This window comes from Panicum hallii, chromosome 5, assembly GCF_002211085.1.
Source record: "Panicum hallii strain FIL2 chromosome 5, PHallii_v3.1, whole genome shotgun sequence".
In the NCBI taxonomy this organism is placed as follows: Eukaryota; Viridiplantae; Streptophyta; class Magnoliopsida; order Poales; family Poaceae; genus Panicum; species Panicum hallii.
Genome location: NC_038046.1, coordinates 8,459,946 through 8,481,003, shown reverse-complemented (window position 1 = coordinate 8,481,003; position 21,058 = coordinate 8,459,946). Strand labels below are relative to the sequence as shown.

Genomic DNA, 21,058 nt, shown 5'->3' with positions numbered 1-21,058 from the left:
AGCCAAAAGGTTTGGCTCGAGACCGAACTGGACACGTGGTCGGGCCGAGCAAAACACCATTTTTTTGTATAATTCTCTCGTTAGGTTGGATTTTTCAGATTTCATATTAAAAAAATCAACTCGTTTTCGTCACAAATTTGTAATGGGTCATAAATTTTGGCCGAGCCCAACCACATATTGGTCAGATTAGATCCGGTCGGATTTTCTTTTTTTCGGATGGGTCGGATCGGAAATCCCATGATGAGGTATGGTTTGGCCTCAAACATATCTTAACACTTTACGTTCATGTTAACTAATGCATTCATCAGCATATAAACACAGTGCACGTACCTTTCCAAAGACAAGTTATCGCAACGTACTATTGCCATAGTAACCGGATTTAAAACAATGCTGCAAACTTCTTGTTAAGAAACATAGAATGTTACGTGCTGAGCCTAAGCTGACAAACCAGCAACGTTATCATCAATCAACAAATGACTAGACAATATAAAAACCGAACAATAATAGAATTCCTTCGACGTCACATATATTATGAATTTTAAATACTCGGTAGCGGCACAAACTGAGGCGGTTGCCCGAGGATTGGGCAAACGAATGGCCCCGGGGGTCGCCCATGCAGCACCGCCGTGCACCACAGCAGCAACGGCCAATCGCCGCTGCCGGTTAGCCCATGCATCCGCACGCGCACCACCAGCGACACACGCTCGCCGCGCCGCCGGCGCTGCCGCTCCATGCGCTCGTACAGCTCGCCGGGCAGGCCCAGCCCTTCGCTGGTGGCGACGAAGGGGACCGAGCCCACGACACCCGGCGGCACGCAGAAGTCCGGCAGCTCGCCGTGCGCGAGCGGGACGCCCTCGTACGACACGTCCACGCGGTCCCCCTTGCCGCAGATCTTCCGGTACCAGTTGCCCTCGTTGTTGACGCGGAGGGTGATGTTGAAGGTGGGCGCCGCCGCCGCGTCGACGCTCCGGTCCAGGCCCTCGACGCCGGGCACCTTCACCCAGAACTCGGGGTCCACGAAGCCGAAGAGGATGTTCCAAATGAACAGGAGCACCAGCGTTGACAACAAGGCCACGCCCGTTGTGAACCCGACGCACTCTGCACACGTGCACGGACTCCTCTCCAGCAGATCCCGGCGGTCGTCATCGTCTTCTGGTAGGAGGCCGGCGGCCATGGGGATTATACACCGTACCGCCGGGAACGATGGGAGGGCCGGGAAGGGAAGAAGAAACAAATCGGCAACTAACTGGACCTGGCTTTCGATACACGCCGCCTTGGTTATACAGCAGTCCATGTTGTCTTGGATATATATATATACATAGTACAAGATTGAATCCAAATCGTTCTACATACGTAGGATACCGGGACTCCGGCGAAGCTGAGACGCCACGACGCCAACAACACCAACACGGAGTCGTACGAGATCTTGCTGTTTTTTTTTTGTGTAACAGAACGTATGTAGGTATATATACCTTCCCCTAGCTAACCCTTGTTCGTTAATTCCGTGCTGAACAAACAATGGGTCTGGGCATCGACCTCGAAACGGCGGCGGCGGCGGCGGCGGCTGAGCCCTTCCATGACACGAAAGCCGCCGACCCGCATCGTCACGCGGCATCAGGCGGCCGCCGCGGCTGCTGCTCGCGGGCCTCCTGCTCGTCCCCATCTGCCGACGACGACCCCTCCTCCTTACTCGTATTCGTATGGGCAGTTGGAGGCACGCTGTTCGCGTTGCTCGCGATCGCTGCCATGTTAATGTGGCTGTACCCCACGCCCTCCTACTCCGTCCACCTCACAGGCTACGAGGGCATCGACCCCGGCCGCGCCGCCCGCATTGTCTCACCGGCGTTCAACGTCACGCTCCGGATGAACGGCACGGCCTGCGCCGACACCGCGCTCGTGGCCGTGACGTACTCTGACGTGGCGCTCGGCTGGGCACGCGCGGAGCCGCGGGACTGCGCGGAGGGGCGATGGGCCAAGGACCTAGAGGTGGTGGCGCGGGGAGGCGAGGTGGGGCTGTCGCGCCGCCTCCGCGACCACATGGCGTCTGACTGGCGCTCCGGCGAGGTGGAGCTCGGTGTTACCGTGATGATGTACCGCCTAGCAGGCTGGCGGGACACTGTCGGAGAAAATATTCCTCGGACGTTCGACGGCAAGGTTAAGATGACGAGGGAGGTCACACGAACGACTTAGCTTAGCTAGAGGTCTGTTAGTGCTAGTTGTGGTCCTTTGCTCAGCATAGTGTCTTTTTGGCAACATCTGGTGTAATCTCTCAATTCTTGTTTCAATTGAGTCTAAAGTACATGATGTCATATGCATATTATAGTTTAGCTTTTGCTATTTTTTCATGAATAATATGTTTTCATGTTATTGAAAGTATTCCGAATAACTTAGTACTACTGCTGAAATATATATATATATATATATATATATATATATATTATCCTCACAAAAAAGATGTATTAGTCAAAACCGTTCATTAGGAAGCATATGTCCCCGGAAGAGAAGTAGAAGGAATATATAGAGTATGTTTCCTCAAAGGTCACATATAACTTTCGGACCAAGTGAGTTAATACAAATCTGGAACTAAATTTGTGCGTTGCCGTTCGACGCGGCTTGATATATGTTATGCCATTATCTGTTTTCTTAAAAAAATTTAGTCTGTATGTGTACTAATTATATATAGGCATAAGTCTTATTATGATTCTATCACCTTAATGTATTGTCTATGATTAATAAGTTTTTTCCTTATCAGAAACAGAAAACAATACTAACTAATCTCTTTATACACTGCCGAAACCTTGGGCCTTTTTGGATACGCCAGCCCACTTGCAAGCTTCTGCTTATATGGGCTCGTTTCCCAGGTACAAAACATACCACAGGTCGGTCCACGAGAGATGCGTAGCCACGTCCAGCCCAAACCAGTGGCTACCCAGATCTTATTTATGATCCCGGCGTGTGTTCTTCCGATTTCTCTAGCGCTCGCCGCCTCCTGAACTCCTCTGTCCTCTCCCTCCTCCGTGGACTCACCCCAACCGACCGGCGAGCCGTGGTGCCCGCCCTCGTCGCAGGAACCGCCCCACCCGAGAAAGTTACGCTCTGTGACACTCGCCGGAGCACCACCGACCCGGCAGCGATGGCCGAGGAGGTGAAGCACCTGGAGACGCGCGCGGCCGAGCGCCCCGTGTGGCTCATGAAATGCCCCACCGTCGTCTCCCGCGCCTGGCAGGAGGCCGCCGCCGCCGCCGCCTCCAACCCAGAGGCCGGAGGCCCTAACCCTAACCCGGTGGTCGCCAAGGTCGTCCTCTCCCTCGACCCCCTCCGCGACGAGCAGCCTACCAAGGCAAGCCTCCTCCCCTCTCTGCTCTTTACATCCTCTAGTCTCGGTGTGAATATCTGTTCCGGCCTGATTTGTATGGTAATGTAGGCCAAACTGTTGTTGGGATGGGGATGGGATTGGTGAATTTAGTCCGCCAAGTTATCTCGATGTCATGGGGAGGTTCAGCGGATTGATTTTGATGGTGCTTTTGAGAACCGTGATGATTTAAGTTATCGGACCTTTATATGATATCTGAATGGCACATGTACTTAAAGAACTTGTATTTCATTATGTGAATATGGTAATCTGACCTTTGAAGCGACGCAAAACATCCCTACGAGGGCATAGTTCATTTTCTGTATATTCGGCATATTTTCACTCCCATAATAAGTGATTTATTGATGCAATCATGCTAAACCAGATCACGATTTGATCGTGCTTTCAAAATACAATCATTTTGAAACCTAGCTATAGTCATAAGGCATAACCTGAAAGGTGTCAATTATAGGTGTCTGTTTACCTTTTCTTTTGGCTACTGTTATGTGTTACATCATAACCCTCTGAACAACCTGATTCCTGAACCCTTGGTATGGAACATGCAGTTGCCAATTCTGAATTTACTTCAGCGAATGATAAGGGCAGCTCTTTTCATAGTTTCGTGAAGGAAACCCTGTGTATTTTACTGCCATTAGAAAGTCACCTGATTTTAACCTTCAGCACCATAAAAATTGCACAGGGGTTTAGCATAACATATCTCTGCAATTAATTTGTGAATAAACAGCAGGGATAGATGGGTTTGCGTGCTCAATATTGCTGTAGAACTTGACTGCCAATTTCTATGCCTGCATTCTTGTTGGAATTCAACAGCGGGGATAGATGAATTTGTGTTCTCAATATTTGTATAGAAGCTGAATTTATAAGCCTACACTCAGTGGCACGGGAGAAGGAAAAGGATGGGCTTTGTGCAGTTAATTTATTTATTTTAAAGAGATGGAATAAATTCCTCTCATGCTCTTCATGAGTATGTCCAGCTATCCAGCTATTCAATCAGATCGTATAAGAGCATTCCTTTTCAATGGTACTGCTACTCTCTTGTTATGTACCTATGTTTCTTACACTGTGTTAATGGCATAACAGTTCAAGATGGAGATGTCTCAAACCAACAATGGCAATACACCAAAGAGTTACTCTCTGAATATGTACAATGACTTTGTGCCAATGTGCATCTTTTCTGAGTCTAACCAAGGTTGGAACCATATCATCTCTCACTTTCTTCATGATGTTTGCATGTATTTTTTTCATCTCTATCTGCATTAACTTTCCTATAAATAAATCTTAAACTCACTTGTTGCTGTGGCTGGCGTACACTACTCATTTTAAGTACAAGCTTTTTAAATGTAATGTTATATGCTCCCTTCTGTAAAAAAGGTCCCAATAGAGTACATACCCACTCACATGTTTTATGTTTATGATCATACAGGTTAACATGTGTTAAATGATATATCAATGTCTAAAGCTGTCCGGCATCATCTAATAAGGTTAAATAATTAGTAACTGCTTGCTAGCCAACTCTATCAAACCTTCTTCAGCGCCTCTTAATGAGGTGGTTTGTCATGCTTGTAAATGTTTTTTTTTTGCCAATCATGTAGTTCATGAATTATAATATCAAAATTCCATGCATCCTACTCGTGTTGAAAAATAAATATCTGCTTGGTTTGGAGTTCATAGGCCTCATCTTCTTTGGCAACTGCTAATCTATACAGTCCGATTTGTACCTTATCATGCTACTTATTGAATCGTGGAGGACATATGCTGTGTGCATATCGCACTAATATACTTGTTCCGTGTTTCCCTGTAGCCCAGTCCAATCCTCTAGTTTTCCTTCATGTGCTGAACTATTTTCTTCTAAAAGCTTATATAGCCTAAACTTATTCTTCAAGCACCAATTTGATAGTTTGATTCCACTGTTAACTCACTTTCTGCTTTTGAACTCTCAATATATTTCACTTAACAAGAAAATTCACATAACCTTTTCAATTTCACTATGTGATGACATACCACGTAGGTGGTAAAGGTAGCATATTAAGCTTTGGTTAGTGCATGACCGTGCAGTAGTCCGTAAAACTTTATGTTACTTGTGTTTTCTGAGGCTTGCACCGAGTCTATGATTTTTACTCTGAATAATATTTCCTATATGAAACAATTGTGACATCACAGGGAAATATGCATGTGAAGGGAAAGTTGAGAACAAGTTTGACATGAAACCACACAGTGAAAATCTTGCGGATTATGGAAAGTTATGCCGTGAGAGAACTACCAAGTGTATGGCTAAACCAAGAAGAGTGGAGGTGACTGGTCAGATGATGATTTCCCCCACAGCCCACACACTTGTGCATGTCTCAATAAAATTGCCCTTTTTGCCTTCACTTCTTGTAGGTACTTGCGGATGACCATGGAAGTCGCATGAGACCCATGCCTGGCATGGTTGGTTTGATGCCTTCTTCTGCTACAAATGCAAAGGTTAGGCAACTCCCCAACTATCCAATGCCTATTGCCTAGGTTACTAGTTTTAATACTGGTTGCTGTTTTCTGAAGTCATAATTTCTATCCTGCACCTCACATTTTTCTTAAAATTTTCACTTGATGGTTTCATGGGTCATGATCGTGCAAATACTAATAAAGAATCTCATTACTTGTAATGTCTTTTGTCTATCAGGAGAAGAAGAAGCCAGTACCACCACGATCTTTTGAAACAAAAAGAACACGAAGGGGTCGTACCGAAATGGAGAATATCCTATTCAAGCTTTTCGAGAGGCAGCCAAATTGGTCGCTAAAGCAGCTTATGCAAGAGACGGACCAACCTGAGGTACATTTCTCCCTTATTTCCCTCTAATTCTATTCAGAAAGCATGGGTTCCCTACTACAATTACTTCATTTTTTATGTCATGAGGCATCACTTACAAATTGTCTGCACTTGGTTTGGTCTATGCAGCAATTCCTGAAGGAGATACTGAACGACCTCTGTGTCTACAATAAAAGAGGACCGAATCAAGGGACGCACGAGCTCAAGCCTGAATACAAGAAGTCGACAGAGGACAACAATGCTACTTGAAGAAGTTCTTCCTCTGATTCGCCAAACACGAGTTCCCGAGTCTCGACCGATGGGGACTCCAGTTGCAACGTACAAGCAGTAGCTGGTGCTTGGTTGGGCTGCCCCTTGCAAGTTGCAACGTACTTTCTGGTCTCCCTAGAAATAAGGATCCAAATTTTGTAAATAGACCTAGCCTTTCTTTTTCGAGAGAATAGACCTAGCCTCTCTGTGGCGAATTGGCGGAGCCAGATAATCTGGGGATCAATGGAACAATGTTGACTGGTCAACTGGACGAGATCCTGTATGCCTGCGAGACGTTGTGTCTCTGACACGTGGGGCTCAAACCTACCCGTGTCCCCGTCTGTGGGTCTCGCATTCGTTCGAGATGCACGGCGAGAGGGTGGTTCATGAATGACACGGGTACAGCCGTACAGGCTAGTCGTTCCTTTCTGACCCGTCCGAGTCTCCGTCTCTCCGAGAGTCCGAGATGAGGAACCAGGCAACACCGGCCGCCGTCACCGAGTCGGCGGAGCTGGTCCTGCCGTTGCTGCCGCCGCGTGACCTCGCCGCCGCGGCATCCGCTTGCCGCGCCCTCCGCGCGGCGGCGTCCGCCGTCACCACGCGCCGCGCCGCCGACGCGGCGCGCGGCCTGGAGCCGCTCCCCATCCCGTTCCACAACCGCGTCGATTCGAAGCCCTACGCCTACTTCCTCTACACGCCCTTCTCCCTCGCCCGGCTGTCTCCCAGCGCCTCCTCCTCCCCCGGCGCCCAGCCGTGGGGTGGCGCCTGGGCCCGGCCGCCAGTCCCGACTTGGCCCCGCCCCGGCCTTGACGGCCTCCCATCGGCCGTGTGCGGGTGCGCGTGCGAGGCGGGGGAGTGCGGCGGCCCCGGGTGCGCGTGCGCCGATGCGGAGGCCGACGGGGCCGGCTTGGGCTCGGAGGGCGGGATGGGGAGCCTCGGGGAGTGTGGTGATGGGTGCGCGTGCGGGCCTTCGTGCGGGAACCGGCGGACGCAGCGCGGCGTCGCGGTGCAGCTGCGCGTCGTGCGCCACCTGCAGAAGGGGTGGGGGCTGCACGCAGCGGAGGCCCTCGGTCGCGGGCAGTTCGTCTGCGAGTACGCCGGTAAGCAGAACCCCGCTCCCCTTCTCTGCTCTCCTTTTTGCATCCTAGACTCCTAGTCTGAAATTGACGATACCTCACACCATAATAAGGAGAAACGTCTTACTGCTAGGACATGCAGATAGGGCTTAGTAATTGACATGCAGATAGGACTGATGCACAAAATCTGAGAAGGATGAAGAAGAGTATTACTGTTACTTGTCCGTCGGGTGATCGTGTCTTATCTCAACATGTCATAGACACATTCCTATTACCTGCCCACATTTGCTTTCAGTTGGTTGTGTATTTGTTGCCTTGCATTGGTTGTGTTTGTGTCAATGCTGGAAAGAAACAGATTTATTTGAGTACATTCTTAAGAGGCCAAGCCCACCGTACCTGTGTATCCATGTCGAAAACATTTGCAGTTAGGTAGATTGGTAGCCTTTGATAAAGGACTAAATGAATCATGCCTTTTGGGTGTAAGATGCTTTTGAAATAAGTTGACTAGGTAATATCTTAAGGAGTTCATATATGAATAAAATTTGGCACTAGAGCAGGTGCACCAACTCTACAAAAACTATACTTCAGGGATGCCTTTTTTTTGTACTACATTAAAACTTTCCTTATTGGAGAAGATTTAGTTAAGAGATTTAGCTCAGCAGGATCACCGGACTTTTTGTGTCTTTTCATCATCTTTAAGCTTATCGAGTTTCAGGTAAGTCCTGCACAGCTGCTGGCTTGTAGGATCGACGAGTTGGTTTTGTTTTGGTCAGGGCTTAGATGTGTTTATGTTTGGCTCGTATAATAGTAGCATGGTTAGTTGGTGACTAGATTGGCTTATTTTCAGAATAGCATGCTTCAGATGCTTGTGTGCTAATTAGTTGGAAATATAGTATAGACTTTATTGTGGGAATTACTTGAGTGCTGATAAAACACAATACACTTGGTTTCCTTTATTTTCCTCGATTTCAGTTCGCATTGATATATAACTGTTGATATTGACAACTAAAGTCTCTGGAGCTTACTTTCATGGTCATCTTTGTATTTGAGCTGTAGGTGAGTTCTTGACAACTGAAGAAGTATGGAGGCGGCAGAGGATATATGATGAACTTGCCTCTGCCGGTAAGCTTGCTCCTGCACTCATTGTCATTCGGGAGCACCTGCCTTCTGGAAAAGCATGCTTAAGAGTCAACATTGATGCAACCAAAGTGGGAAATGTGGCTCGCTTTATCAACCATTCATGTGATGGAGGCAACCTGCATCCTGTCCTGGTGAGGAGCTCCGGTTCATTGCTCCCAAGGCTCTGCTTCTTTGCTGCCAGAGATATTGTGGAAGGAGAGGAGCTCACCTTCAGTTACGGGGATGCTAGGGTTAGGCCGAAGGGTTTGCCCTGCTTTTGCGGAAGCTTGGGTTGTTGTGGTGTACTTCCTTCAGAAGAAACTTGAGAGCTGATGCCATCATCTGTAGTGCCATTCAAACGAGTTCGATTGTGTTACTGACTTTGAAAGAACATTAGCTTCAGGAGAAGTTTCATTGCACATTCTTTTGCTAATACCTTAAAATGTGCAACAAAGGATTAACGAGTCAAATTTTGGTGAAGAATATGTTCGCAATGTGATTCGTTTTTGGCAGTTGGACACGCGTTTCCTGCTTACAGTTGCTTTGCAGACCCTTTGACGGTTAACGTTCTTCTGCAGGAGGCTAGGCACGAGAGCCAACCTTACTTCTCTCCGTCTGATGCCTTCAGCCAAAACAGACTCCGATTTCCCTTTCCGTTTCTGCTTTTCCAAGAACTTTTTGTTTCTTCTCTGGAACCTCTGGGGGTTTCTGCTAACATGGACAAGAAAGATCTCTTGATTTCTGCATGGCCTGAAACATGAGGTGTGAGTGTGTGACTTGTGAGTTGTGACTGGGTAGGCCTGCAATGCCGTCGTTTCGGGAGGAGCAAGAATTTGGACTTCAGAGAGGCGCCTGAGTAATTCATATGCAGGTTTCGATATTTTGATGAAGAATCCGAGAAGACACGAGTTGCGCTCGCGCCACGTCGGAGGGAGCTCAAAGTTCCAGACGTCTTTGAACTCTGAACGGGCGGGCGGCTCAAAGCTCCCGCCCCGTGAAATCCGCAGGCGCCGACCCGCGCGAGCAGCGTGCACACCCCCGGGCGACTCGGAGCTCATAAATCTTGCGTGCCCGCCCAACGAGCAGCATCTAGCGCTCCGTCATTGCGCGCCCCAGCTGCCGCGATCCGCCAGTGCTCGGCGGCCCGCGCCTTCCTCCCGAGCTCCTTGCCCCGCGCGCGGGTGCACATGCATGTCGCGAGCGATGCAGCCGCCCGGCAAGCGCGCGGGCGCTGCTGCCGCGCCCGCCGCGGCGGCAGGGCCGGCCCACGCGCAGGCTCAGGCCGCGGAGGAGGCGCCGCCCGGGAGCCCCGGGGCGCCGTGCGGCGCGTGCAAGTTCCTGCGGCGGCGGTGCGTGCCGGGGTGCGTTTTCGCGCCGCACTTCGGGGGCGGCGGCGTGAGGGAGCACAGGGCCGGCGCCGGCGCCGGCGCGGCGCAGTTCGCGGCCGTGCACAAGGTGTTCGGCGCCAGCAACGTGGCGAAGATGCTATCGCGGGTGCCCGTGGCGCTGCGCCGGGACGCGGCCAGCACCGTCTGCTACGAGGCGCAGGCGCGCATCGCCGACCCCGTCTACGGCTGCGTCGGCACCATCCTCGCCCTCCAGCACCAGGTTAATACTAGCACCACGCCATCCCGATGCATCCACGCACAGCGCCGGCCACCAAGATTATCTGTATACTAGAGTGAAAAAAGATGTTTCTTCTTCTAACCAATCTCTGCACAACAACAGGTAGCTCTCGTCCAAGCCGAGCTTTCCATCGCGCAAACCGAGCTCCTCAACCGGAGGCTGGCCCTGGCAACGGTGAATCCTGCCTACTCCGCCGCGTCGCCGACGAGCCAAATGGTGAACTGCGGCTCCCTTTCGCAGGCCGTGGATTTCATAGACGTTGAGCCCGCGGTGAGGGGCTTGCCGCCTCCTCTCCTGCCATCGCAGCAGCCGCAGCGGGGAGAACAGGACGGCGGCGGGAGTCCAACCATGGACGTTTTCTCGCATAACGTCTTGGGGAAATAGAATTTCTTGTATAACCGCAATTTATTATTTTTCATGTGTATTTAGATTTTTGTTTTGTATGCATCCAAGTCATAAGAATATTGTTGTTGAAATGCAACTGACTATAGTCGAATTCTCTTTGCAAATTGACCACTATGTCCCTACCAGCAAGCTACAAGGCCTCTCTCAGCGTGTGTTTTAAGTGATGCCTGGAACCGAGATAGAATATTTAAGGATCACTCCCACCACTGTAACACACGATGCCTGCGCCTGGAAAATTAGGAGCGGTGCATGAACGTTCACCGATGTCTTGTTGAACAAAAAACGAAGACGGAGGAGAGAGAGGACGCAAGTGTGAGATGTTGAGATGGGCAGACTCCCGACCTTAGTGACGGCTTCCAGTTCTCTTGTTTTATCTGGCACCGGTGCTCACACCGCAATGTATCAAAAGTGATGCCGATTTTTAGATGTGTGTTCCAATTTTTTTTTGGCACCACTCCACAATCCATATTGTGCACACTGTACTGTCTATCTACAACCTTCAACATTTTCTTCTTTATTGATCTGCACCTAGAAATAGCAACCTTCCAGAAATACCACTTCTGTCAATCACTACAGGAAAAACCGTAACTTCCGACGGTTTAACCGTCGGAAGTTACGGCTAAACCGTCGGAAGTTACTTAACTTCCGACGGTTTAGCCCCAGGCCGTCGGAAGTTAGTTGGACGGAAAAAAGACGTCGGAAGTTTTAAACTTCCGACGGTATAGAGCCAGAACCGTCGGAAGTTTATAAACTTCCGACGGCCTCGAAAACCGTCGGAAGTTAGCTCGGTAAACGGCAGCTGACGTCCGTCTGTTAATTTCCGACGGTTTAACGTGGCCGTCGGAAGTTAGTTGGATTTAACTTCCGACGGGCATAGAGAAACCGTCGGAAGTTAAGCTTATTCCCAGATCAATATCAAACCCTGAAACCAATCTAAAACCAACCACAATCAATATATATCATCAAATTTCATCCACAAACCAACCATAAGCATTATGTATAATCAGATTTAATCCACAATTATAATTCACAATCAGAAATTGCACGCAAGTACACAATTCATATATCCACATACATATGTTCATAATCAAAGTTCACAAACTTCATACAAGTATCATATGGAACAAATTCATAGAACAATAATGTTTCACTTAAGTTTGGCCGCCTCCATCACCTGGTTGAATTGATCCGCCACTTCCAATAAATTGATCCGCCCAATTCGATGTTGGATCAACGTGTGAGTCTCTCGGTGCCGCTAGGTTAGGTGGTGGGGTGTGAAAAGGCTATAAAAGATAAATGGACAAGATTAGTTTGAAAGATAACTAATTGGATAATATTTATTAAGAGTGACCATATTTTGCAATGACTATTAACTAACATTTGAATCGTTGACTATCATACCTGAGGTGAAGCTGATGGCCAACCGGCCTGTGCAAAAGGTGGAGGTACCAGTGGTGGCACTTGTATATTCTGTTGCGTCGCTAATTGCTGAAAGATCAAATTTGTCAGCAACAATGTAACTTAACCTAAGTTGTAACAATTAAAATTTACCTGCAGTATTGCATTCTGTTGTGCAAGTTGAGCTTGGAACCACTGCTGCTGTAGCTCCTGTTGTCTTACTCTTTCACGCAGCCTTACAACCTCCGCGCTGTCGTCGCCACTACTTGTGCTACGACTTGCTGACCGCGACGGTCCCGCTCTTTGACGCGACGGCACCTGACTCGAGTCAATGACTTTGTCGAATAATGGATACCTACAAATATTGACCAAATATAGCAAATTCGAAATATGTATTTTCGCTTAAATTATAAAATTAGATTGAAATTTAAAGAAATCTAACCGGCCATGAGGTTTTCCACCACCACTACTGTAAACGGCCTCAGGATCAATAGGCGCGTTTCTCCAATCATAACCCTCTCCATGGCGAGCGCGGAGGATCAATAGGCGCGTTTCTCCAATCATAACCCTCAAATTCAAGATCATATTGTAACAATTGTGAGATAATGTGAATTTGGACTTAATAGCCATGAGTCGAGACACGAAAGCAAGGACAGTAACTTTTGTGTGCTCGTGCAACGGCTCTTCTGAAGCTTTAAGGAGCTCGAAAAATTTTTTAGCCTCCGACGTGGGTGGATCCTCAGTCTCGGATGGGAGCTCCATATCTTCCCCTAAATCACGAAGCATCTCATCCATTCTATCATACTCTCCATTATCATTACTTAGAACTTGTGGTGATGTTGGCACTTCAAATGGTATTGGGACTTCTGGTGCATTCTGAGGAGCTAAAGCTTCACCGTGATACACCCACACCTCATAATTAGGCATGAAACCATACTTTATCAGATGTGAAGACAAAACTTTCCTAGTTTGACAATGGCAAATACGACAACGGCTACATGGGCATCTCACATCATTTCCATTCCTTGACATAGCAAAAGCACGCTTAACAAATTCCTCCGTATTAGCTATCCATTTTTCTGACAAATTAGGCCAATCTTCGTACATCCATCGTCGATCCTCACCCATACTTTAAGTTAAATAATTACAAAGTTAGAATATAGTTATCTTAAGCGATTAATTTTAAATTAGATATATCAAAATTATAAAGCTTTAGTTACTAAACTAGTGTTTAATCACTATAATATGCATATCAAATATAATATTTTATTTAACTTCCGACGGTGCTGCACTAACCTGGACGGCGGGGAGTCGGGCGGCGACAAGCCGGGCGGAGCGGCCGGGCAGCGGGGGGCCGGGCGGCAGGGGGGCCGGGTCGCGCGGCCGGGTGGCGCGGCCGGGCGGCGGCGGCGGGAACGGGCGGCGGCGCGGCCCGGGGGGCGGCGCGGACGGGCGGCAGCGCGGCACGGACGGCGGCGGGACCGGCAGCGCAGCACGGACGGCGGCGCGGCGGCGGGAACGGGCGGCGGCGCGGCGGGGCGGTGGCGGGAACGAGCGGCGGGCGGCACGGACAGCGGCGCGGCAGCGGGAACGGGTGGCACGGACGGCGGCGCGGCGGCGGGAACGGGCGGCGGCGCGGCGGGGCGGTGGCGGGAACGAGCGGCGGGCGGCACGGACAGCGGCGCGGCAGCGGGAACGGGCGGCGGGCGGCACGGACGGCGGCGCGGCGGTGGGAACGGGCGGCGGCGCGGGAGGCCGGGCGGCCGCGCGGCCCGGGGGGCGGCGCGGGAGGCGGGCGGCCCGGCCGGGGGGCGGCGCGGCGGCCCGGGGCGGAGGCGGGCGCGGGAGGCGGGCGGGCGCGCGGCCCGGGGCGGAGGCGGCGGCGCGGGGCGGAGGCGGTGGCGGGGACGGGCGGCGGGCGGCGGCGCGGGAGGTGAGGAGAAGTGGGGAAAAAAGAGAAGGGCACGAGAGATAACGCGAGCCCTAACGGCGTGCCCCTAACTTCCGACGGCCGCGTAGTAAACCGTCGGAAGTTTTTTAACTTCCGACGGCTGTTACTGCAGCCGTCGGAAGTTAACTAACTTCCGACGGTGCTTTTACTCGGCCGTCGGAAGTTATGAAACTTCCGACGGCTGCCTGGTGGCCGTCGGAAGTTAGTGAACTTCCGACGGGGCCGTCGAAAGTTAACTGCGGCCATCGGAAGTGAGTCGTTTTCCTGTAGTGAATCTTCAAGTTTATTGATATAAACCTAGAATCAGACCCTTAATTTTGATTGTAGAGTCATAAAAATCATGCTAAATCATCTTCTTTCTGTTCATTCCTTTTCTTTGCTATTGCTATTGTTTCACACTTTGCTAGATTAGTAACTGCCAAGATTTTGTGGAGGTTAATATGTATCTAGACTTTATAAAAAGGTGGCTCGCGATGGTTCACCTTAGCACGAAACAAATTGCCATCCCTAAGAGCATGGTACCTTAATGATTATAACTACTTCAAACTATAAAAGTACATGTGCCATATGTCTATCTCTTATTATTATTATTATTATTATTATTATTGTTATTATTATTATTATTATTATTATCAATAATTGTATATCCACAGGGAAATCATTATATTGTCTCATTCTTTTATAAATAACTAGCTGTGTTCTCTCTTCACGTACTCCTCTCTCTCTCTCTCTCTCTCTCTCTCTCTCTCTTCAGAGGTACAATCCCATAACATATACGACCTCCATCTACATAAATATAAAACCTTATAGCATTTGAAAATTCTCTACGAGTATAAGATTTTTTTCTACCCACCAAACCTAACCCCGTACATCGATTTATTTCTTTTCATGCGCCAATCAAAAGCTGTTAGCCTTGAATGTGCCCATCAAAATTCCCGAGGTCTGATTTGAAAGGACACAATGATCTTTCTCTCCTAAAAAATCCCGATGGTAACTCACATGGTCTCATTCAAGAATCAAGATGCTCTTGGAAACCCGGCCTTGCGGTTCTCGTAATCGTTCGGCCGAGATACGGACGCACTCTTCAGGAGGTACCCCGCATAAACACCACCCACGACATCTCCCTCCATTGAATGAAAAGGCGAGGAGGCAAGAAAGGGTGAAGAGGAAGGAGCCGACCCGCCACACGGGGCTAGAGCGGAGAGGACAGAGGCGAGGCACCCAACACTCGTGAGGCCAATCGAATCGAGCCCCGAGCAATTCTCAGCAGCAGCGAGGAACCCTAGTCACTTCAATCGGAGCAGAGACCAGCAAGCAGATCGCGCCGCGAAAATGTTCAGGTCGCGGCTGCAGGAGCTGTGCCAGCAGCGGCGGTGGGCGCCGCCGGTGTACGAGCACACCCGCGAGGGCCCCGACCACGTGCCCCTCTTCCGCGCCACCGTCCTTGTCCATGACGAGAAGTTCAGCTCCCCCGACGAAGGAGCGCGGTCGACCAAGGAGGCGTACAACCTCGCCGCCATGGCCGCCTTCGAGCACCTCGCCGCGCTCCCGGCCGCGGCCCTTGTCCCGGTTCCGGCCGCTCCAGCGCCTCCGCAGCCTGGTGAGTTGCCTGTTTGCCCAGTACGGTTTTGGGGTAAAAATAGAGGTTTTTGTTCCTCGTCTTCTCGGTAAGATTCCTCTCCATCAGTCCATCTAGGAACCCCATGCTATAGTTTTCCTCTTTTTCTAGAAATACTTTGTTCATTCCCTTTTAAAATTGAAAAAAACTCCTTAGATGGTCGGGTGGTAACATTGGATTTCTGTACCCCGTTTTATTTTATTTGAGTTCTAAATGAGGCACTTGCAATCGTCTCATGCTAGTGCCTGAGCAATGTGTTAAGAATCACTTCAAGGTTTGAGCCATTTGGTTGCCTAACTTCTGAAAGTACTTTGTCAGATGAACTGATGAAAGTTGAAATTATTAGCAGATCAAAACTGTTTACAGGCAAGCTTTACATATATTATTGTTGCAATAGAGGAAAATGATCCTTTTTTTCGTTTACTACTAGTACAATTGGAGTACTGGTAGCAGGCATTCATGTAGGTAGATGACTCACCAGCACACTATTCTTTGATTTCGTATTGATAGCACTTGATTTTGCAAGGATGGCATGAGATTCTTGTAGCTAGTTGACCATGATGATAAAAATCTGGTAGTTGTATAATGGATATAGCAGAAGTACCACGTGAATCATTGAATACACAATGAACTTGACATAAAGTCGTGTTCAACTAATTTAAGAAATGCAGGACAAGTTGTCAATAGGTTACTATAAAGTTTTTTTTTTGCTCATTTCAGAGGGGAAAATGTTTTTTTTTTGCTTTATCTATCACACTCACTACTTTTTTGTTGTATTGTAGCGACGCAGCTTCCTTACAAGACTCAGTTACAAATTTATGCTCAGAAGCGAGGCAAGAATCTGCCTTCATACCGTCCCATTTATGGAGGCTCTCTTCATGCACCTCTATTCAAGTCAGAAGTAACCATAGATGGGCAAACATTTGAGAGCCCAGAATACTTTCGCACAATGAAGGAAGCTGAAACTGCTGCTGCAAAAGTTGCTCTGATGTCCTTACCTCAAGAAGCAAGCCCACCACAGCAATCTCTGGTTGGTACATTTCTTTTCTTTTTCACTTATGGAGCATTATGTTAGCACCATCTCACCTATTTATGATTACTTATACACTTCAGCGTTTGTGTGTAATCTCAATAAACATTCACCAAACAAACTTATATTGTTCCATACATTTGGGTCCAATGAAATTTTGGTCTATATTGACAAAGTGACTTTGTGACCTTTAAATTGGGAATGACATATATGGTAGGACATATTTTAATATCTAATGTTCTATTAATAATTTTTTGAGTTCATTTAGGAGTGCAAATGTATTTAAATGCATGCCATTTCGTACATGTTGGCAAATAAATCATATAGTTATTAAGTTAAGGCCACTGCTAATTCTTGGGTTTGCATTCCCGGTAAATGTATTACTGTATTAGTTGTGTTAAAGCCTGAAGAAGTTGCTTCCACTCCATTTCTGCTTGCTAAGGAAGTGTCCATCTTGTTACTACTTTTACATTATTTCTATTGTTTCTGGTTTGTCGTTCTTGTTGGGCTTCATCTCTAGCCTATCCAACTTTCTTAGGACTAAACACTTCGTTATAGTTCTATTATATTGAAACCATGATCCAACTGTGCAGATACTAGGGTTTAGTTGTTTAGATGAATAGTGTTAGAGATTCCATTAACAATTGTAGAACTGTGATCCATTTACCATATCAACCACCGAGCATATCTCATCATGCATAAACTTTTCCTGCTTCAAAAACTTTTACTTACATCTGTGACTGCTTATTCCAGAGGATATTATCATTCCTGAACCAATGTTCAACTTTGACAAAATGTGAAAGCAGTAAACTCTGAAAATTATTTCAAAACTGCTTGGCGGTCAAATTGCAGTAATGTAACCATTGCAGGTGCCTGACAGCTAGCCTGAAGCAAGGTTCATAAGAACCGGATAACAGTTAGTAAATCGTAATGTAACTTCAGATATGGCCTAAACTTCTTTAATGTTTTTGTAACAATGCAAGGGACATATCACTATGCATCTGCTTCTATGGATCAAATGGTCTTAGTTCTAGTATCACAAACACTCATTGAGCCAAAAAAAATTATTATTACCAGTATATGCTAAAATTTAGCTATATCAACTTAAATGAATCATTCTACCTTTTACAGGTTCCCTCAGTATCTTATAAGAATCTTCTACAAGAACTGGCTCAGAAGGAAGGCTTTCCCTTGCCTGTCTATGCTACAACTTCAGATGTCTTAAATCATTCTGCTGCCTTCATATCAACTGTTGAAATTCAAGGAACAGCTTTTCAGGGAGAGCCAGGGAACACCAAGAAGCAAGCAGAGATGAATGCTGCTAAGGTTGCTTTTCAACATTTCAAAGACAGTAAGTCACTAAGCTACTGAAATAGTTGCCTTCACATCAAGAACAAACTTGCAAGTATCTCCTCTATTCATTACATTGGATCACATGATGGCATTTATGTTATGAAAACTTCATTTTTGTTAAATTTGACTAGTTCTGTCAATTATGATTATAGTCCCGCAATATGCCTGCATGCTGTATGTATAAAGAACTGGAATTGTTATGATAATCTGATAGGTTCGAATTAATTTTTGATAATTTCCTTTTAGAAAAAGGTGAGAAGGTCTCAACATGACTAACTTCTCTGACTGCACATGTGCGGACGGAAACAGGACTAGCTACTTGACTCTTAGAGTCTTAGTATTATCTAAGACTGCTTTTTATAATTTATTGTGCAACATATATCCATGTGCCCTTGATTACCAAATTCATAGCCTCAGTAGCAGTTACTGATATATGTCTCGATTGTTAAGACTTGTCTAGTTCATAGTAGATAGCTGTATCTGTTTCCACATCCATGCTGCTTTATAATTTGGATTAAAGTAGACCTCCGAAATTTATATGCTGATCCTTAATTATAATCTTTCAAAATCATGCTAAGGTTTAGCTCTTGTGGATTCTCTGTTTATTTTGGCAATATCAATTGCCCCTGTCTAACCTTCTCCATTTTTTTCTATCTATGCACAACTTCTCTCGCATACTTTTAGCGACATTGTTTTTTACCTTTCAGGGGACAGAGGTTCTGCTGTACATGGAGGATCATCCATGCAACAAGGAAACGAGAACCTGTTTTCTGGACAAAATATCAAGATTCTATCCTCCATGCAAGAAGGAACCGATAACCTGTTTTCTGGACAAAAGATCAAGATTCTAGAGCCTAAATCTTTGGTTCCCATTGTATCAACAGCAAAACATGGCAAGGATAATGACTTTGATGCTGGTGAGTTTTCTGGTTACATTCCTTTTGTTCTGTTTCTTTGTAAACTACCATGCAAAGTTATGAACATTTCATATTCCTTAATCTCTAGTATTAGGTTTCTTCTAACCAGTTTCTCCACATTCCTGTTTATAAATGTGATATTTCAAATTTAAATTATGGCATCAGTTCCTTAGCCTCTCAGATTCTTTGGTGCCCATATCCTGGGTTTAATTTTTTCCTCTTTAAACATTGGTGAGTTTGGAGTTTTGAAACTACATTGATCCTGCATTTGTGATGGTCCATGCTATTAGTTAGTTAGTATGGCTGCCTAGGGCACATTTGTAAACGCATTTTGGACCTCATGTAACAGCGCAGTGAAATTTTATCGGCCTTACCTGTGGGTCCTGATAGAATTACACAAGCCATAATGGCCAAACAAAACCTTCTGGACCAGCGGGAGGGTATGATCTGTGAATGTAAGGCATCTTGGGTTCCAACCCCAGACATGTCTTCATTTTCCTCCCAGTCACTTCTCTCACGTGCTGGTGTCAGAAACAGCAATGATTTAAAACAGAAAGTAGAAGGTTCATGCAAACACTTGGATTAGCTTCAGTTCTCAGGGTCAGGGACGTATGGCCTCCAGCTGAGATTGATGCAGTATTGAGGCATCGTAGTAGCTATGCTGCTATATTACCCTGAAATTTTGATATTCTAAACCACAAATAAAATTTTAGATAATATTTTCCTTAAAGAGTCAACCAATGTTACGGTCACTGAGAGGTAGAAATATGAACCAGTAGAATATTCCCTGCTACATAGGTTAAGTTCAACGTTGCGGTGTTGCCTTAATTAACTTTTGGCTGGTATATCTTTTTCTGCATCCATCGTCCATGATATTGTGTTGCATGTTTACATACTGTGCAACCCCTGTAAATTTATTTTTGTGTGTAATTGCCTCTGGGTGATAGTGTGTTTTCTCCATGCAATCTTGATTTTCATTCATTAGCTCATGTTATGTCCATGCGCAGTAAATCATGATGCTAGATCAGCTGGCTCTGCTAACCCACTCCCTGTTGCTGCTACAACACAATTTCTTGATGAAAATGCTCAATCTGCAAAGGTGGAAGTTGACAAATTATTCCTTCCAGAGCCAAGCACAGAAGTTGACAAACTACCCCTTCTAGAGTCGAGCAGGGGCATGAAAGTCATGGACTCATCTTCGAAAGTTGACAAACTGTCCCTTCCAGAGCAAAGCATGGATGTTAAAGTTACAAACTCGTCTCTGAAAGTTGACAAACTGCCCCTTCCAGAACCAAGCACAGAGGTTGAAGTGATGAACTCATCTCTCCAAGATGCTGAACCACCCATTGCAGAGCCAAGCACAGAAGTTGAAGTCATTGACTCATCTCTGAAAGTCAGCGAACCGCCCATTCCCAAGGCATGCTCAGAAGTTGAAGCAATGGATACATCTCTGGAACACACATCGACTGTGAATGGTCACTCACCCCTCATAGCCCCAACAAGTACCTCTACTCTCACCGTGCCAACTACAACCATGCCTGTCAGCTCCGACAGATGTGGCTGCTACATGTTAACCAACAGAATCCAAGTCTACCCTCGCAACACCAACATGGCTATCCCTGAAGGCGCAACCATGCTTCCCTTCAGCAACGACGCATGGATGGCCGTCAGCCTGCCTTACTGCAACAACAATGAACATGAAGGTAATCTGAACTCTGCAGTGTGATTTTACTGGAGCATGCAGCATGCTCTTGCTCCACACTGAAGCTATTGAGATCTTGAAGCTATTCTCTGTTGTCGAAATGCAGGTAGCAGGACTGCCACTTAGGAATGTTGGAGCATACTATAGAGGAGAATCGACGGGTGATCTTGTGATGCTGATGTAGTCTGTGCCAAAGCTTAATTCATCTTCGCTACCGTGCTAGTATGTCGGCTAAGAACTAGCATTTCTGATGTGGACAATTTTGAACTTCTATTGTATCTGGCTGAAGCAGCTTGCTCAACTATGTGAGCGAAACCCAAGTTATACTCATGCCGGATTATAACCGAGAAGTAGAGACCCTGAACTTTAATTGGACCATCCGCAGCATCCGGTCCTGATCACAGCTTTTTTTTCGTGCTTCTTGGTTGGTTGAAT

At 47.0% G+C, this 21,058-nt stretch overlaps 4 protein-coding genes across 5 annotated transcripts; all 4 read left to right on the top strand.

Moving 5' to 3' along the window:
* The first annotated feature begins 2,981 nt into the window (after positions 1–2,981).
* On the top strand, positions 2,982–6,694 carry LOC112893903 (transcription initiation factor IIF subunit beta-like). Its single transcript, XM_025961429.1, has 6 exons — positions 2,982–3,340; positions 4,454–4,562; positions 5,534–5,664; positions 5,753–5,836; positions 6,033–6,182; positions 6,309–6,694. Exons 1-6 carry the CDS (start codon positions 3,134–3,136, stop codon positions 6,426–6,428), a joined length of 801 nt encoding a protein of 266 aa, XP_025817214.1. The 5' UTR covers positions 2,982–3,133; the 3' UTR covers positions 6,429–6,694.
* Positions 6,695–6,748: 54 nt separating this feature from the next.
* Positions 6,749–9,093, top strand: LOC112893902 (histone-lysine N-methyltransferase SUVR3). The gene is made up of 2 exons (XM_025961428.1): positions 6,749–7,528; positions 8,561–9,093. Exons 1-2 carry the CDS (start codon positions 6,895–6,897, stop codon positions 8,947–8,949), a joined length of 1,023 nt encoding a protein of 340 aa, XP_025817213.1. The 5' UTR covers positions 6,749–6,894; the 3' UTR covers positions 8,950–9,093.
* A 721-nt stretch (positions 9,094–9,814) lies between these two features.
* LOC112892362 (LOB domain-containing protein 20-like) lies at positions 9,815–10,633 on the top strand. The gene is made up of 2 exons (XM_025959544.1): positions 9,815–10,231; positions 10,352–10,633. Exons 1-2 carry the CDS (start codon positions 9,815–9,817, stop codon positions 10,631–10,633), a joined length of 699 nt encoding a protein of 232 aa, XP_025815329.1.
* A 4,383-nt stretch (positions 10,634–15,016) lies between these two features.
* Positions 15,017–21,007, top strand: LOC112894092 (double-stranded RNA-binding protein 1-like). 2 transcript variants are annotated; one of them, XM_025961691.1, is made up of 6 exons: positions 15,017–15,603; positions 16,404–16,651; positions 17,783–18,002; positions 18,712–18,921; positions 20,049–20,624; positions 20,730–21,007. In XM_025961691.1, exons 1-6 carry the CDS (start codon positions 15,336–15,338, stop codon positions 20,747–20,749), a joined length of 1,542 nt encoding a protein of 513 aa, XP_025817476.1. In that variant the 5' UTR covers positions 15,017–15,335; the 3' UTR covers positions 20,750–21,007. The 2 variants fall into 2 exon arrangements, with proteins under 2 accessions (XP_025817476.1, XP_025817475.1); XM_025961690.1 differs by having other exon boundaries at positions 15,019–15,603; positions 19,929–20,624.
* Positions 21,008–21,058: the final 51 nt, after the last annotated feature.

Coding starts and splice junctions, on each gene's coding strand:
- LOC112893903 (XM_025961429.1), top strand. CDS start 3,134: ATGGCCGAGGAGGTGAAGCACCTGGAGACGCGCGCGGCCGAGCGCCCC. Junction 3,341..4,453: donor GCGACGAGCAGCCTACCAAG/GCAAGCCTCCTC, acceptor ATGGCATAACAG/TTCAAGATGGAGATGTCTCA. Junction 5,665..5,752: donor CTAAACCAAGAAGAGTGGAG/GTGACTGGTCAG, acceptor CACTTCTTGTAG/GTACTTGCGGATGACCATGG.
- LOC112893902 (XM_025961428.1), top strand. CDS start 6,895: ATGAGGAACCAGGCAACACCGGCCGCCGTCACCGAGTCGGCGGAGCTG. Junction 7,529..8,560: donor GTTCGTCTGCGAGTACGCCG/GTAAGCAGAACC, acceptor TTTGAGCTGTAG/GTGAGTTCTTGACAACTGAA.
- LOC112892362 (XM_025959544.1), top strand. CDS start 9,815: ATGTCGCGAGCGATGCAGCCGCCCGGCAAGCGCGCGGGCGCTGCTGCC. Junction 10,232..10,351: donor TCCTCGCCCTCCAGCACCAG/GTTAATACTAGC, acceptor GCACAACAACAG/GTAGCTCTCGTCCAAGCCGA.
- LOC112894092 (XM_025961690.1), top strand. CDS start 15,336: ATGTTCAGGTCGCGGCTGCAGGAGCTGTGCCAGCAGCGGCGGTGGGCG. Junction 16,652..17,782: donor GCCCACCACAGCAATCTCTG/GTTGGTACATTT, acceptor TACCTTTTACAG/GTTCCCTCAGTATCTTATAA. Junction 18,922..19,928: donor GGATAATGACTTTGATGCTG/GTGAGTTTTCTG, acceptor GTCCATGCGCAG/TAAATCATGATGCTAGATCA.